This window comes from Vidua chalybeata, chromosome 6, assembly GCF_026979565.1.
Source record: "Vidua chalybeata isolate OUT-0048 chromosome 6, bVidCha1 merged haplotype, whole genome shotgun sequence".
Lineage (NCBI taxonomy): Eukaryota > Metazoa > Chordata > Aves > Passeriformes > Viduidae > Vidua > Vidua chalybeata.
The window spans coordinates 25,156,314-25,172,779 of record NC_071535.1 but is presented as its reverse complement, the minus strand read 5'-3'; the positions used below and the strand labels follow the sequence as shown (position 1 = coordinate 25,172,779).

Below are 16,466 nucleotides of genomic sequence, written 5' to 3'. Positions count from 1 at the left end.
GCACTTGCTAAGATGTGGTAAACAAATCTCCAAGGAGCAGCTTGAAAGAGAGATGGGCTTTTTCAGTAGATACAGCTGAATGCAGGGAAGGAGAGCACAGCAGGGACCTGAGATGGGAAGGAAACAGGAAGACCTGCCACCACTTTATGTGTTTTACTCTCAGAGCAGCAGCCGTCTTCTGTACTTCCCTTAAAAGAAAGAAAAGGCAAAGATGATTCATGTCCCATTCCCCAGCTCAGCCTTGAAGCAGCATTAGTGTGACTAAGGTCCTTGCTGCATCATTTCTTTCTCCATCTGATGCCGAGAAGGTTGTAGCAGGGCAGATTGTGATTAAGTGGAATTTCTTAATGTTGAAAGACATTTGAGATTTGTCCCAGTGATTAATAAAATTACTTGGGGGGCCATAGGAAAATCTGATCCTATACATTTTTTTCTGAAGAGCATGAGCCCTTTGAAAGTCCCGTGTGTGAAAGCTTAGAGAACAGCATTTGCATGGGGTGCCTCTGCCAGCAAAGCTGAGCAAAGGTGAAACCCATCATACCACAGGGCCCCTGCCAGCAAGAAATCCTCCTGAATTTCCACATAGCCCTGGTTACTGGTGTTCACAGCCTTTCACCTTGCCTTATTGCACACTGCTGGAGGAAGTCTGCTAGTTTAGTAGAGCCTAGAGCACGCGAGGGAGGCCCAGTGCACAGACAGCAGCCCAAATCTTGCCAATCCCAGCAGAAATCGGAGCGAGTGTGTTTGCAGCTGCTTTAATGCTGTAGCTGATGGTTCTACCAGTTCATGTTCCTCATGGCTCTGCAGAGGAGAGGACAGGTAGCCTGCCCTGGGTGTAAACACCTATTTAAAGGCAGTCCCTGCCCTGGGGAGTTTGCAGCCCAAAGCTGGGGCAGAGAAGCTGCAGGCCAGAAGCCTGTGTGGGCTGTGACTCCATGTCCTACAGCAACATTTTGTGTCTGCTGGTTTGTTGTGCCCTGAGATGCACATGCAGCCTGCCAGGGTGAGGAGCAGCAGAGCTGAGTGGGGTGGCAGTGGCTTTGCCCCAGTCACACACGTGATGAACAGCACAGATGGAGCCAGACCTGGTCTCTGCCTATCTGTGCCACTTGTTACTAGAAGGTGCTTCACAAGACAGGTTATGTTTTATTTTCTTATTGTCCTCAGTGGCGTTAAGGAGCGGACTGAATCCTCCTATGCTGCAGCATAAATCACTGACTATCTGTACCTCATTTTTCCCACTGGGGACATAGAAAATTTGTACTGTGAGTATTTTAAGTGGCTAGTACCACATTCGGTCAGACTCACTGCTGTTACTGCAATTCCTAATTTAAATTACTGGCTGTTTGCTAGCAAAAACATTTCTTTCCCTCTCCCTCATTCCTTTGGTATTGATCAGCCTGTTCTGTCCTGGCTTCTCAAAGGGAGGTTTTCTCTGGAGACATGTGCAGCCCCAGCTGGCAGATGCTGGAGGCATACAGCTCTCACAGAGGCCCCTTCTGGGGACTCTCAAAACTGTGCCAGCAGCAGCACGTCTGGCATTCTACATGAGTTCTGTGAGGTGCTGTGTATGGACAGAGGGCACAGCAGGTTGCTAGTTAGCAAAAGGGAGATGCTCTGGGTTTATGCAGGAGCCAGTTCATTAGGTACATGATTACAGCTCTGCAAGAAATGATTTAGCTATCAGCTGTAAGAGGGAGAGAGACACTGATGTAGCTGCTGCACCACATATGAGAAGAATCATCTGATCATCTGCAGCTTGATGCAGCTCATGCCACACACACACAGTTCAAACAATTTCCTCTTGCTTCTACACTTCTTGTAAGGCAGCCAGGCATGTCGAGCTCTCACTTTCAAGGACAGATCTTCAGTACATATTTCGATCCTCTCTGAGCAGCAGTCAAAAAAAACATCAACTGGTGTTGATGGGATAAAGGCACTTAACTTTGCATCCAGGGGAGCAGTCAGTCATTGCAGCAAAATTTATGTCAATCATAAGTCACAACCATACATTTCAGGGACCACAGGGCAAGCATGTTCCCCACTTTGATACCTTGCAGATATTTGCATGTATCACCACTGCTTCCTTTTCTAACCTCTACTTCATTAAAAAAAAAAAAAAAAAAAAAAAAAAAAAAAAAAAAAAAAAAAAAAAAAAAGAGTTAAAATGAAATTCCATGCAAAGCAGCTCCATCACTGCACCAGCTTGCACTTTCCTGTCTGAAGAGCTCTTGGAAGCTCAGTTCAGGGGAGGTGAGCTACTCCACTGACTGGAGGTTAAAAGCACAAGGAGCCTCTCTGCTTTAACCCTTTAAAGAGGGATGTTTTGCAGGGCTTGTTCTCATTTTGTAGCTTACTTGCTTCTGAATGTCATGACTGTTTATATCCACTGTAGGTGCATTGTGCCCTGAACTCTGGATTTCCACATTCCAGTGACAGACTGATGAGGTTAAGTGGGACCATACTCTGCACATTTCACTGATCTCACACATCTTGTCTTTGACTTCCTACTGTGGTTCACTGAGGCTGCTCCTATACAGCTAATGGAATAGGGCTTGGAATGCCAGGCACTAGAGGGGACATATCCTGGCCAGACCACAGGCTTTGATGGCAGGAGCACTTGTATCCAATGGCTGGTCCTGTATGAAGACTCAGCTGCCACCAGAAGCAAAGAGCAACTGGGCCCAGCTGTAAGTTCAGTGAAGCATGTGTCACAGCACTGCTCTTTGGGCTAAGTGGCAACTGAAATGTGATAAAAAAGTCTGTCCTCTCACTAGGGCATACTTGCTTCTCAGTTCACTCTGAAAAGACCCCTGTGTGATGGCACACAGCAGCATGCATCCATTTTCACCTCTGGCTGGCACAGGATCAGACCGAGCCTGGGTTAAAAGCTCCCCATCTCCCAATGGGCAGGCATGTGGGAGAGAGGGGACACTGAGAGACAGCACCATTTGTGCCACTGCCAGCACCCTGCCAAGCAGCAGCATCCTCACTGATTCACCTGCACACCTCAGCTCGGGTGGAAGACCAACCACGGCCTAAAGGGAGACTGTTCCCAGATTGTTTTCTTGGTGTCCTCGGAGACAGGACTCAGAACCTCTGGGACTGGAAATGAAGATGATATTCCATGTGTCATTTAGCAAAATTGTTAATAATACAGACATGCCTTTATCCTGTGCTTACAAGGATCATTCAATTTCTACTGACAGTGTTCAAGGGCCCAGCTGTAAATTCAGTGAAACAGAATAATTACAGAGATAACATTTTTCTTATGGTGATGTTGAGAAGCCGTCTGTGGTGGTGTTTCATGATGAATGTGCTCACAACACCAGGGACTTGCCTCTGGGAAGAGGACACACTGAGCTGTATTTGCTTTGTTGCTGAATGAAAGCACCTGCAATGGGAAATACCTAACACTCCCTTGGTGATGTACCTTGGCATCACACCGTGGGTTGAATCAGTCTCCAGATATGGTCTAAGTCATGGGCAAAATATCCAGTGGCAGGACACGGGTTGGTGTCAGAATCAGCATCCATTTACCATCCAAAAGCTGAACACTTGACACAGATTGCTTTGCAGCCCCAAAACCTTCAGCATGAAAGTGTCCTCAGGATCAATTTTGAAAATAATCACCTCCAATGAGCTGGGTTTTTTTCCTGGTATATTTAGAGTAGCCAAAAGATAGAGTCAATGGTTAGAGGGAATAGGATGTGTGTGTGTGAAGGGGGCTAGACGCTGTGAGGGTGAGAGAAAGCAGAGCCAAGCAGACCTGATGGAAGGCTGCTAGCTCTAAGGCTAAATGAAGACCTGCCCCTAAGCATGAGGAGTTGAACAGCTTTATATTATATGGATGGTAATTGGATGTAAATTTGAGGGCTGGCTTTTCAGAGATGGCATGTTACGCCCCAGGATGGAGGTACGCCTGGTGCACATGACTCAGGAAAAGAGTGGGAGAGGAAGGAAATTCTACTGTGTCGCAATCACAAAAGCTTAGGAGAAAACATTTTTCAGGTGAGTGAGAAAACAAACATCTGAAGTTTCCAATGAGTAAGAAAAAAATGTGAAATAGATTCTTGTTTTCTGAGCAAAGAAGTAATCTGTTTCACTTGGCAAGTTCTCAATATGGTTTTAGTCTTGCATATTTTTTAAAAATTTCATTGTTTCTAACTGAAACAAAGCAGAGCAAAATATCTGACAGGAGGAAAAGTGCCAGCAAAACCTCAACATGAGCAGAGCAGACTTCAGGCTGCTCAGGGAATTAGCAAGTAAAGTCCCCTGGGAAAATGTTTCTGCAGATGCCAGGGTCCATAAGTTCTGGTCACTTTTTAAACATCACCTCCTAAGGGCACAGGAGCTGGAAATGTCAGAAGTTAAGGAGGTAAGGCAGAAGTCCAGCTTGGCTGAACAGGAATCTTCCCTTGCAAATAAGACAAAAAAGGAAGGTGTATGCCCAGTGGAAGCAAGGTCCGGTGACATGGGAAGAATACAGAGATATTGATTGCCACCGTAGGGAGAAAATTCATGTAGACAAAGCTCAGCTGGTACTGAATCCAGAAATGTGGGGAACAATAAAAAGACTTTTAAAAAATGTGTTAATGGCAAAAGGCAGCATAGAAATAACATCAGCCCGTTCCAGGATGAGGATGGTCACCTCACGCGCAGGGACATGGACACAGCAGGGGTGTTTAACGCATTCTTTGCCTCTGTCTTCAAAACAGATGACAGATTAAAGGGGGTCTCAGTGCCCTGAGCTGAGGAACCATGGCCGTGACAATGATCAACTCCAAGTCAATCCTGAAATTGTGTGGGATCTGCTGCTCTGGCTGGATCCCTACAAATCTATGGGGCCTGATGGGATTCATCTGGGAATCCTCAAAGAGCTGGCTGATATAATCACAAAACCTCTTTCAATGATTTTTGAGCAGCCTTGGGAGAAGTCCCAGCTGACTGGAATCTGGTGAATGTTGTCCTGATTTTGGAGGGCAAGATGGAGGACCCTGTAAAAAACAGGCCTGTCAGTCTCACTTCAGTGCCTGGCAAAGTTATGGAGATTATTCTGGGAGCCACTGGAAAACACCTGAAAGACAATGCAGTCATTGGTCACAGCCAGCATGGCTTCGTGAGAGGAAAGTCCTGCTTGTCACAGCCGACTTCCTTTTATGACAAGGTAACCCACCCACTTGATCAGGGGAAGCCAGTTGATGTAATTCTTTCAGATTTCAGTAAAGCTTTTGATACTGTCTCTCACAGGATCCTTCTGGACAAAATGTCCAGCTCACAGCTGGATAAACACATCATGGGATGGGTGAGCAACTGGCTCACAGGTCAGGCACAAAGGGTGACAGTGAATGGGATGACATCAGACTGGTGACCTGTCACTAGTGGGGTTCTACGGGGCTCCATCCTCAGCCCTGTGCTCTTCAACAGCTTCGTAAGTGACGTGGATGCAGGACAGGAAGGGATACAGAGCAAGTTTGCAGATAATACAAAACTGGGAGGTGCTGTTGAACTCCCTTGAAGGCAGGGAGGCCCTTCAGAGAAACCTTGACAAATTGGAGGGCTGGGCAATCACCAACTGTATGAAATTCAGCGAGGGAAAGTGCTGGATTCTGCACCTGGGACGGGGCAACTCTGTGTGTGTGTATAGACTGGGGAATGAGAGGCTGCTCTCCATCAGTGCCGTGGAAAGGGACCTGGAAAGGGCAAGTTCAATCTGAGCCAGCAGTGCCCTGGCAGCCAGGAGGGCCAACCCTGTCCTGGGGTGCATCAGGCACAGCATCACCAGCCAGGCAAGGGAGGGGATTGTCCCTCTATGTTCTGCACTGGGGCAGCCTCACCTCAAGTGCTGGGGGCAGTTTGGGGTGCCACAATAAAAAAAAGACATTAAAAAGACAGCAGTTTCCCTTTTCTGCTTTGCGTGGACTTCTCTGAAAAAGGAAACAGAATTATCAGTTCCTTACTTTATGAATCCCTCAGATACAGGGGTGTCTTGTGGAGGGAAGTGGGTGATCAGATCCCCTTGGCAGTCCAGCTGTGTGGAGAAGAGAAGCTGGCTTTTTGTGTCATCACCCAGGGCAGGAAGGCTGACATCCTGGAATCCTGGCCTTCCCTGGGCCTGCTCACCTCCCTTCCTCTGGGACAGAGTCAGAGGAGAGGATGCTGAGGGCAAACCTTAAGCACTTCTGCATGAAAAGTGCTACAGCTGGGCTGAGCTGTGAAGGGCAGGAGACCACCTCAGCAGTGGATCTTATCTGCTGTTGTTGGTGGGTTCCCACCTAGCTTTTCCATCCTGGTGGCACTGTCGCCTTTTTGCCATTTCAGTTGCTGAACATGCCCTTGTTCTGTTTTATCCCCTGTTTGAACCTGGCTGACTGCAGCTGAAGCCTGCCAGCCTCCCACACAGCTATAGGGCCAGCCCTGTTTCCACCCCATTATTTCAGTTTCCATAGGTTTGGGTGCTGCCCTGCAGGAGTGGATATCAAGGCAGGAGACGCAGCAGTTTGAGAGCTAGCCCCTGCCTCGGTGGGGTAGTCCAGCAGCCCAGCACCAGGTGCTTCAGGGGACAGGGCTGGACAGGCAGGAGCATTAAGAGGTCTGGGGTGGATGGACAGATGGAAGATGTTGGGTGGTCGGTCTAGTAATTTTTTTAATTCCAGCAGCCCAGTTCATACACTGTTAGAGAGGAGGTGGAAATCAAGTGTACTCAAGGGTGAGGGGGACTTGAATCCCCCACCCAGGGAGTGTTTTCCCCAAGCTAGGCTTGGCACAGCCTGGTGTAAGGAGCCTCCATGCAGCTTGGGGGAGAGCTTGTTTGTTCGTTTGCTAGGGCAAAACATCTCAGAGAAGGTGCTGCCAGGGGACAGATCTAAGGTTTTGGAAGAAATCCAGAAATATCAGCCTCGACGCATGCTGGAATGGAAACCCATCCACTTAGAAAAAAAAAATGGAAAGAAAAGGGTGGTTTCCTTCACAGGCTGGACAGCCATACTTACTGACTTTCAGTCCTCCTCAGCTCAGTCTGCATGAGCTTTGACTGAGACGTGGAGTGTCCTTTTCCCATGCAGAGAGGAAAACCACCACACGTATCCTCCCACGCTGCAGGAGCAAACACCATGGCCCGGTTTCTTTTCCCACTGCTCTGTGCTCCTCGGCCGGGGCTGCCTCTCACTTGACCCCTGGGCACTCCCTGGTGGGAACAAAGCATGGCTGAAGCAGAGCAGCAGCACTCAGAGTCCTCTACAGGGCCTTGGGAAACTCCCTCTCCTTCAAGCTACCGAAATCCAGGAATAATAATTAACCAAGCTAAGTGTTGCACTGTAATTGTAGCTGTGTGCCCTTCAAGGTGTGCATGCATGTTAAAGATATTTGTGTTTTAAGGCTCTTTCTTGAGCCATACATTTGCTCAAGTTGTGCTTTCAGCTTAAGAGATGAAAATCTTACCTTGAAAGATGCACAGGAATATTAATCTGAACTAGCTAAAACTATGAATGAGAAAAGAATTTAAATTAAAGAGGTGCAGGCTTGTTCGTTCAGAGCAAGGAAGCCCCTGGGGCTGGTGGAAGACAGATAAGAGGCTGCAATTCTGCAGCTGGAGAGGCAATGGAGCCCAGTGCCATGGTTCATGGCCGCTGTAACAGGGCAGAATTGCAGAAAGGAGTGAGCAGGGAAAATCCCAACTCTCTTCTGACAGGACTGGAAAGTCCTGTTTGGAAAATTGGATGAGGAGGCAGTCCTGGGAAAATCTGAGCACTGGATCATGGCGAGGGCAGGCAGTCAAACCTCCAGGGTATCAGGGGGAGTTTCTGTTCTGATCTCTCTGGATTTAAACTTCTTGGATTATGACCTGATAAATATGCCAGCATTTAAAGGAATGTGCAGCTCCCACTCTTCAGCAAAGCACTGGTGCTGGGAGCACAGCAATGCTGGAAAAAGCCCTTCCTCCACCCCCCTGAAATGAGGGTAGCCATTTGTCCAAGGAGAGATTCTTCCCTGCCACCACTGCACTCTGTTTTGCAATTCTTACTTCTAGGAACGACCAGATGCTTAATTATTTTTACAGCTTAGCTTCCACAGAAAAAATGATACGTGCCTGGCCCAGAGTCCACCATCATTGAAGATTTCCCATTAAAACAAATCACAGATTATACTTGTCCTCCCCTTGGAGATCACAGTGTCTTTCCTTGTTTTTTTTTTTCTGGTTTCACCTTTTCCTTTACTCACTCAACCATCTTGCTCATCCAAATCTGAACTGAAGCTGTGGGGCAAGGCCAACAGCAGTGAGGCTGCTGCTTTTTGGAATGGGTTAAGAGTCATGGTGGCCTCACTGCCTTCTGGTGCATTGAGTCCTTGCCAGGAAGGCAGGTAGATGTGTCCACCAGCTGCATGCAGGACACATGGTTGGTAAACACTGTTGGCCCTGCTTCAACCTGTAGCTCTTGGTGTGCAAAATGCTAAGCAGCCAATAGGGACCCCTTCCTAATGTCAAAAGGCTGAAGGAGAAGAAGACAGTAAGGCTAAGGCCTCTAAGTTAGACCTCTCTCTCTTTGGGGAGCAGAGACACCCACATCTACGTGTCAGCCAGCTCACACAGCCCAAGCTGCGTGCAAGGAGTGTGCTGCACCAACACACAAGAGTGGCAGAACAAGCAGGTGGGGGGGATGGTGAGAGGGGTCTGCTCATGACTGCAGGTATCAGGCTGGCGCTGGAGCCACGGGGAGCACAAAGCCTCCCTGTGCATGTCTCTAGGTGCAAGGTTGCCTTTTGCCCTTGCTTTTTTTGTTTTCCAAAAGCTGCATGGAATGGAAGAAAAGGGCTCTAAAATACTGGGGGGAAAAATCAGGCCTTGGGCTCTGCTGTCCAACGTCGCCACCCTGGCAGTCTGTACTTTATTTGTCACCACCCTAAGATTCTTGAGAAGTCCAGGGCTGATGCTGAGAAAGCTGAAAGGCACTGAAGGAGGCATCTTGGTTGTGGCTGGGGTGAGAAAGGCCTACAGTGAGCAGGAATGCAAGGAGGAAGAGGAGGGTGTGGGAGGAAATGAGGAGTTTTGTTCTTTGTGTGGAATATAAGGAAGTATGGGAATATCCCTGTAGGATTATCAAAGAGATTTACAAGAATGGGCAGCAGGGAAAGGCTGGAAACAAAAATGTAACCTCATGCTGTGTAATGTAATGACGGGTGAATGAGCTGGTGTTGCAGATGAAAAGGGTGGGGGGGGGCATGCGGAAAGGGAGGAAGGGAAAAAAGAACAGGCAGAGGCAGATATGAGTGCCAAAGGCAATAAAAGCAGAGGACACAGGCAGGGCACAGGCTGAGGAAAGTGAGGAGGCTAATGGAGAGAGGGCCAGTTAGGAAACCAAATCTGAACTTCACAGGATCTCGATCTGCAGCAGCACGGATGCTCTTGAATCTTGCAGAGCCACACAGGGCATGTGGAAAATGTGCTGGGACAGAATTTTGAACCCTGGACCATTGTGAGGAGGCACTGGCAGTAGAAGCAAGAACAAGCTAGTGTGCTCTGCAAATAGCAGCCACGCTGTCTGAATAAGGAAAAAGAGATGCTGGAAGAATAAATGCATACGGAGTTCTTGCTCTATATCCTACAAATGGGACCATGCCACACATGTGCCAGAAAGCCAGGAAGACAGCATTAAGGCAGCTCATCACCAAAACCACTCTCACAAGATCTTTCTAAAGGCATAGGTGTGGAAAGGGCAGAGACAGGGTGGACATGCAGCAGTTAAAGGGCATATATTCAAAACTGGGGGTGCCAGGGGGATGTCCTGCCGTGGACAATCTTCCCATATCATCAAGTGAACCGGCAAACTCTCCAATGAGTAATCCTGCATTAGCAATGCACAAATACACAACATGTCCCAACCTATTTTGCTAACGAGCACATGTTCTCACATTAATCTCTGTCCTACTTGCTCTACCCATGGTTCCCCCACAGATGTTGCATGGTTACTTTTGCATGACAGGTGGAGGTAAGCATTAGCAAAACCAGCATGTGGTATTTCAACAATAATTTGTTTAGCTGCAAAACTTCCTTGTACAGTAAAACATTTGCTTAATTTATTAAGTCATTGCAGAATTATTGTAAGATTATAGCAGTGCCTTTCTAGATACTCTTTGTCTAAATATTGCAATGGGCAGCCAAGAATGTACCACTGCCTCCAAAACTACTCGGCCAGCCTGGTACTACTGATAACTGCATTTTTCTCCATCCCTCTGGCCTTCAAATGAGAAGTATTTGCCTTCAGATGGTATTTATTTAAATATTTGCATACCTGGTCCAGCCATGCACCCAAGGATTTTTAGAGCACTGATAGCTGTAGCTGGTGAATGCCTCTGCAGGGCCTTGACAGCATTTCCAACTCCTACTTTGCAAGGGGAAACTGAAATGTAGCAAGTGGAACACTGCTGTTTCTATTTCCAGCATGGACTCACTTGGGGTTCTTTGCTAGTGAAAAACCTGTATAAGCAAGTGAGCAAACTCCCACAGTCAACACTCCCAGCTCAGAGTTAATGGCTGGTCAGAGTGCAGGGTGTGTTCCCAACAAGAAAAAAATTTTGACAGATTCTTATGAAGCCCCACACCTGGAAAATGCAGGTTTGCAGTGCAGATGTAGCCATGTCTGCCAGAAAGAAGTTTCAGTGCATATACCTGGGTTATGCTTGTGCAATGAGAGTGGAAGGGAAATAAAAATGACTCAGGATGACAATTTTTTACAATCCTTTCCACAGTGGCCTTTGGCTCCCATGCAAATTAGGAAGCACACAGCCAGCTGTGGTGCTCTTCCTCATACCAGCAAACTCTCCTTAGAGCAGGTTGTGTGTCAGGAACCCTTTGGGAAGAGCAGGACAGAAAAAGGTGTGGGTAGCCCTGTGCCACCTGGGGCCATAGCATTCTCCAACAGCCTGAGCAGGGCCAGGTGCCAGCAGCACAGAATTCCCCTGGCCAGCTCTTGGCAGAGCTCCACCGTCCTGCGTCAGCAGCTTTGCTGCTCCCTGTTTCCATCCAGGGGGTACAGCACAAACAGGGCACGGTCACCTTTTACACAACCCATCCTTTACAGGGACACACAACAGCCTGAAAGTCTGTTGCTGAAAGTAGTCCAGTATTGTGATGCACTGCCAGCAGATAATGAGGTGGAGCAGAGGATTTGGGCAAAGTGATTCTGTCTGCCTAAATGCTGGAGAGAATGCTGAGGAATAACTGAAGCAGTTAAAGCCACATCCTTCACTGCTATGAACTGACAGGAGCTGCAGTGGGGATGTGAGGGTGCCCCACCTGAATTTCAGGGGTGCAAGGCAGCTGCACAGGACGTGTTCCCTCTTCCCACGGAAATCCCCTTTGGAAATTCCAAAGCGGTCAGACTTCAAACTGAAGCTGGGCCAGGTGAGAAACAAGAGGTGAACAGACTCAGGGCTGTGCTGCAAACCTCCAGCTTCCCCTGGCAAGAGCTGCAAAGTATTTGAGCTGGAACAAAAGGTGCCACGAGGGCAGGTGGGCGGACGCTGCCAAAACCAGCCTAAAACCGCCTCTCTAGTGGGCCGGCAGCCTGGTGCTGGAAGAGAGGGGGAATCCCAGCCCCACGATCCGCCTGCTGCAGTGGGTACAGGAAACAACACCTACGTCTGCTTCCAAAATTAGCTGCAGCACAAGGGCTGAGAGCTGCAAGCTGCTCAGATGTCTTACCACTGCTGAGGTGAACCACCTAAAACCCCTGAAAATGTGATCCCAAATGGGCTACTAGGTGTTAAATGTTTCTTAAAAAGCAAACCAGGTAGATTCCCACAATCTCAGGGAGGTGGGCAATTAACCATTTCGCAGACTAGGTACAGTAATCTTTTTTTAATAAATACATATCTCACATGTACCAAAATAATTATAAACAAAAAATGTACAGTATTTACACAATATACAGTTGCTAAAAAGTGTAGCAATTATGACACACACAGTGTGAAACACACTTTTCCAATGCCCACAGTTAACATTATTGCTACTTTTGCCTAAGAGCCAAGATGGCACCAGTCCCTTGGTCTGACTCCTCCACTCGGGAAGCCTCACTGAGGTCAGTCAGAAAGGACAGGGATTGCCACCAGCCCAGCACAAATGAACGTAGAGTCTCTGAAAAGGGGGGTTGGCATGAGTCCAACTTGCCACGAAAGGTCACTTGCTCCCCGTAGTACCTGATGCCACAAGAAAGCTCCCTGTAATGAGCAGGTTGGATGTGTAGTCTGTTACCTTTGCAGGGCTGTGAAGACTGGCTATGTGGCTCTTTATCAGGTGGTGTGAATAATCACAGATCTGTACTGATGTTACACATCACACTCTTGTATTTAAACACAAGGGAGATCCCGGAACTGTCCTGTTACAATTATGTGCTCCTTCTCCTTGCTGGGCAGTGTAGTAGTTCCCTCCTCCTTTTTCCCTCCACATTGTGACTTTCTTTTTAGGTGAAGAAAGTCAGTCCTTTTTCTACACATATGTATACAGTCACTTCTTTTCAGAGAAAGCTCTGCTTTAAAATGCCAGTTGTCGTCCTCCAATAAGGCAGTCATCATATATAAGCTGCAAGAAAAAAAAACCCAAAATGCTGTTAATGCAAAAATCTTACTTAAAGTATCATATCCACTCTGGGTTAACAGCCAAATTCTACATACAAATTCTTCAGCAGTGTATAAAGTTTCTACACCAAAATGATTACATATGCCATTTAATGCAGCACTCGGAATGTCAGAAAAACAAATCCTAGGGAGAAGAAAACCACCCACTAACTTGAACTTTCTCTCATGAGGTTCTTTGTCAGCAACAGAACTGTGTTCAGAGAACCGTTGCATGAAGTTAACCTCCATTCCCTCATGCTATTTTCCACATTTTATTCTTACTCTGTTTACATGCTTGCCTCATCTGCCATTTTGCTGATTGCATAATCTTTGGTATAGCTATCTGTTACACAGCAAGAGGTCACTGGGGCAAGCTATCAGAGTGACACCAAAAAATACCCTGCACAGAACAGGATTTCCCCCTTTCTCTTGTAAAAATGAAAACAGCTACTTACTTCATCCTCCGTGAACTCAGGCTCCGATTCACTGCTCTCTTCATCCTCACTTTCTGGCAACATCTGCAGGTCAGCTGTGGTCAGCTGCTTCAGCTGTTCCTGTATGCTTGAGTTGTCTCTGCCCCATGTGAGTTGATAGGGAGAATAGCCCTGATAGGTCACTTTGTTCACGTCTGCCCCATGTTTCACCAGAAGCGACACGAGTTCTGAATTCTGCAGATCGACTGCCAAATGTAGTGCTGTTCTGCCATTGCATGGCTCCTGCGTGAAAACAGCGTAAGGTTCGGCGTGTTAGGAGACGCAGAGCCATTGTCAGATCTGCTGTTTCTTAAGATTACTGTTGATTCCAATCTACTGATTAAGAGCCCCACTCAGTTAAATTCATGGTACACATTACATACCTGTGCATTTACATCTGCTCCCAAGGACAGCAGATACTCAACAATAGCCAGGTATCCTTGGATAGATGCTAAATGAAGACATGTATGTCCTGGAAGACACAAACAAAGGAAAAACTTGAGTGAGTCTAACTCAATGCCTCATCATTACTTAAAAGTCAAGATGATAGGCCAGGATGATATCTAAATTTGCAATTCGTTAACGGCAAAAGGGTGTTTTCCAGAAGAGCTTTCTAGCTTCCAGTATAAATAGAAGTGTTGGATTGTGAAAAGATTTCTTGGAGGCTTTATTCCAGTGTTTGAGTGCAACTTATTACAAACAAAAAAGGAGGAGCACGGCAAAGGCACTCACTAAAAATGCGAAGTTCAAAGCCACGAGAGACTACAATCAACAGTGAGAAGGCCTCTAAGACAGTGCATTTCAAAAAAGTCAGACACTGCTGTATGCTTTGGGCTCCTCAACTCTCAAATGGGACATAATAATCCTTCTCCACCTCTCGGGAGATCTTTGAGATCACAGGAGACTGACCCTACCCTCAGCGCAGCACACCAAGCCCAAGTGTTCAGGAGTGTGGCCGTACCGTTGTAGTTGGCTGCCTGCAGGACAGCGAGGAGGTGGTGTGCCTGGCAGTACTGCGTGAGCACGCTGACGCTCCTGAGGGAGCCCTGCTGGCAGGCGATGTGCAGGGGGGTGTTTCCTCGGAAGTCCCTGATTTCCAGGTCGCATCCGGCCTTCAGAAGATGCTCAGCAATTTCAGGCTGATCAGTTATCACTGCCAGGTGAAGAGGAGTCTGCAAATGTAAGAGCAAAAGCAGATTGTGAGTTACACCACAAACTTGGCACCAACATCTAGACAAGCAGACCTCTTGTTCACTTTGTGATTTGTGCCAACAAATAAAAGCATGAAAGCACACACAGAACTCAGTTCTTCATGCTTCCCAAGTTGTTGTATAGTTGCCCATTCATCTGGAAGTGATGAACTTTGGGCTCTCTGGATAAACCAACCGCCAGCTGGTATGAAGGGTATCATTAACATCTCCATAAAGAGGGATGCAACCCATGGCATCATATTTGAAAAATGTGGGCGTTAAATGCCACCCTCTCAGGGGAGAGGAAACATTGTACCAACACCAGCTGGAGCTAGCTGGGGACTTTCCTGAACATAGGCTTTGATTCAACTGATTCCATCAATTAAAACAAAAACAAAAAAAAAAAAAATTAAAGGGACTTTTTGGGGGGAATTCCCCAGAAGAAGTGTGTGGGTGTGGCAGGGGCTGATCCGGATTTGGGGCTATCGAGGTGAAAGTACCTGGCTGAGGTTGTTCTGGAAGTTCAGGAAAGCCCGGTCACCGGCTGCCTGCTGGATCACCTCCAGGCTCAGCGCTTTTTCCTCGTGAATAATGGCCAAGTGGAGAAAACTGCGGGGGGGAAAAAAGGACGAATTAAGCGACACGCGTTAACCCCCCCGACGCCAGGCTAAGCCCCGCGCCCGGCGGGCCGGGCCGGGCCGGGTCACGCGCGGGTGTCGCAAGCCGGGGCTTTCCGCGGCCGCGGGAGCCGCCTCTCCCTGGCGCCGCCTCTCCCTGGCGCCGCTCCAGGGACTTTCCGCACCCCCCCTCCCTTCCCTCCCGGCGCGGCCCAGCGCGGCGCCGCCCCGCCGGCAAGCACATCCTGTCCCGGACCGGTCGTGCCGAGTTCCCCACCGCGTCCGAGCCACCCCTGCCCCGGCTTCGACCCCCACTTACGTGTCCCCGTCCTCCGTCAGCTGCTGTGCCCAGGCGGGCGGCTCGCGGGGCTGCAGCCGTATGTCCTCCAGCTCCTTCACCAGCTGCCGGTACTCCTCCTCCTTCATGGAGTCCAGGCCACTGTCGTGGCGGTCGTCGAGCGGGAAGGCGCCCTGACGCTCCTTCTTGGGGTGCTCGTAGCCATCCATGGCGGGCGGCTCGGCGGCGCGGCGAGCGGCGATCATGGCGGCGGAGCTGCGGGCGCTGCGAGTGAGCGGCGGCGGCGGCGGCGGCTCGCATATACAGCGCGGCCGGGGGATTTCTGCGGGGGAGGAGCCGCGGAGGACGGGAATTTCCAGCCAGTCAAAGCCCGAGCGACGGGTCTGGTCCTGCTCGGTGCCGCCGGCGCTGGCAGGGCGGGCGGAGCCGCTCGGGCCGCCCAGAAGGGGCGTCGGAGGGGAGGGAAGAGGCCGGGCCGAGAGGGAACTTGGCGTTTTTCCAGGGGGGAAGTACTCGCCTCTCCGGCGTCCCCGTCGGTACTTCCCTGCCGCGCCCCGCGGGGATTTCCCTGCCTTACCCTGCCCGATCCTGGCGCTCCCGGTGCCTCCTCCCCGGCCGGGTCCCACTGCACCTCGGGCTCCTGGCGCCTGCGGGGCCCCTTGAAGGCCGGGGAGCGCCTCAGTGCCGGGCGCTGCTGGCCCCGATTGCACCCCGCATCCCCCCTGGCATTCCGTCACTTTCCTAAGAGGGGCTGCGGGATCATAGAATCAGAATATTTTGGGTTGGAAGGGTTCTATAAAAAAGGTTTTTTTCCCTTGTCTTGCAACTATTTCTGACCTCACTGAGTGTGCTTTCTTTTTCATTTTGTCATTTTCCCATGGGATGCCATTTCTTTGAACAACAACTTAGGAGAAAATAAAGGCCCATCTAGACCAACACCTCTGCCGTGAGCAGGGACGTCTTCAGCTGCGTAAGGCCCCTATCCAACCTGACCTTTAATTTTTCCAGAGATGGGCATCCACCACCTTTCTGGGCAACCTCTAGCAGTAAGAGGTTGCCCAGAGGGTTCACCACCCTCATTGTAAAAAAATCTTCTTCCTTATATCTAATCTAAATTGACCTTCCTTCGTGTTTTAATCCCTTACCCTTTGTCCTATGGCAGCAGGCCCAGCTACAAATCCTGTCCCTATCTGTTTTTCTAGGCTGCCCTCAAGCACTGCAAGGCTGCAGTGTGGTCCTCCCAGGAGTCTGGCTGTAAGCATTAACACTCTTAGAA

General features: G+C 48.9%; 1 protein-coding gene across 1 annotated transcript; it reads right to left on the bottom strand.

Annotated features, from left to right (window-relative positions):
- Positions 1–11,842: 11,842 nt before the first annotated feature.
- On the bottom strand, positions 11,843–16,263 carry NFKBIA (NFKB inhibitor alpha). Its single transcript, XM_053944601.1, has 6 exons — positions 15,212–16,263; positions 14,776–14,884; positions 14,047–14,257; positions 13,469–13,557; positions 13,068–13,328; positions 11,843–12,577 (listed from the first exon to the last, which is right to left on the bottom strand). Exons 1-6 carry the CDS (start codon positions 15,433–15,435, stop codon positions 12,530–12,532), a joined length of 942 nt encoding a protein of 313 aa, XP_053800576.1. The 5' UTR covers positions 15,436–16,263; the 3' UTR covers positions 11,843–12,529.
- Positions 16,264–16,466: the final 203 nt, after the last annotated feature.

Coding starts and splice junctions, on each gene's coding strand:
- NFKBIA (XM_053944601.1), bottom strand. CDS start 15,435: ATGATCGCCGCTCGCCGCGCCGCCGAGCCGCCCGCCATGGATGGCTAC. Junction 14,258..14,775: donor TCCAGAACAACCTCAGCCAG/GTACTTTCACCT, acceptor TTACATTTGCAG/ACTCCTCTTCACCTGGCAGT. Junction 13,329..13,468: donor GAGCAGATGTAAATGCACAG/GTATGTAATGTG, acceptor GTTTTCACGCAG/GAGCCATGCAATGGCAGAAC.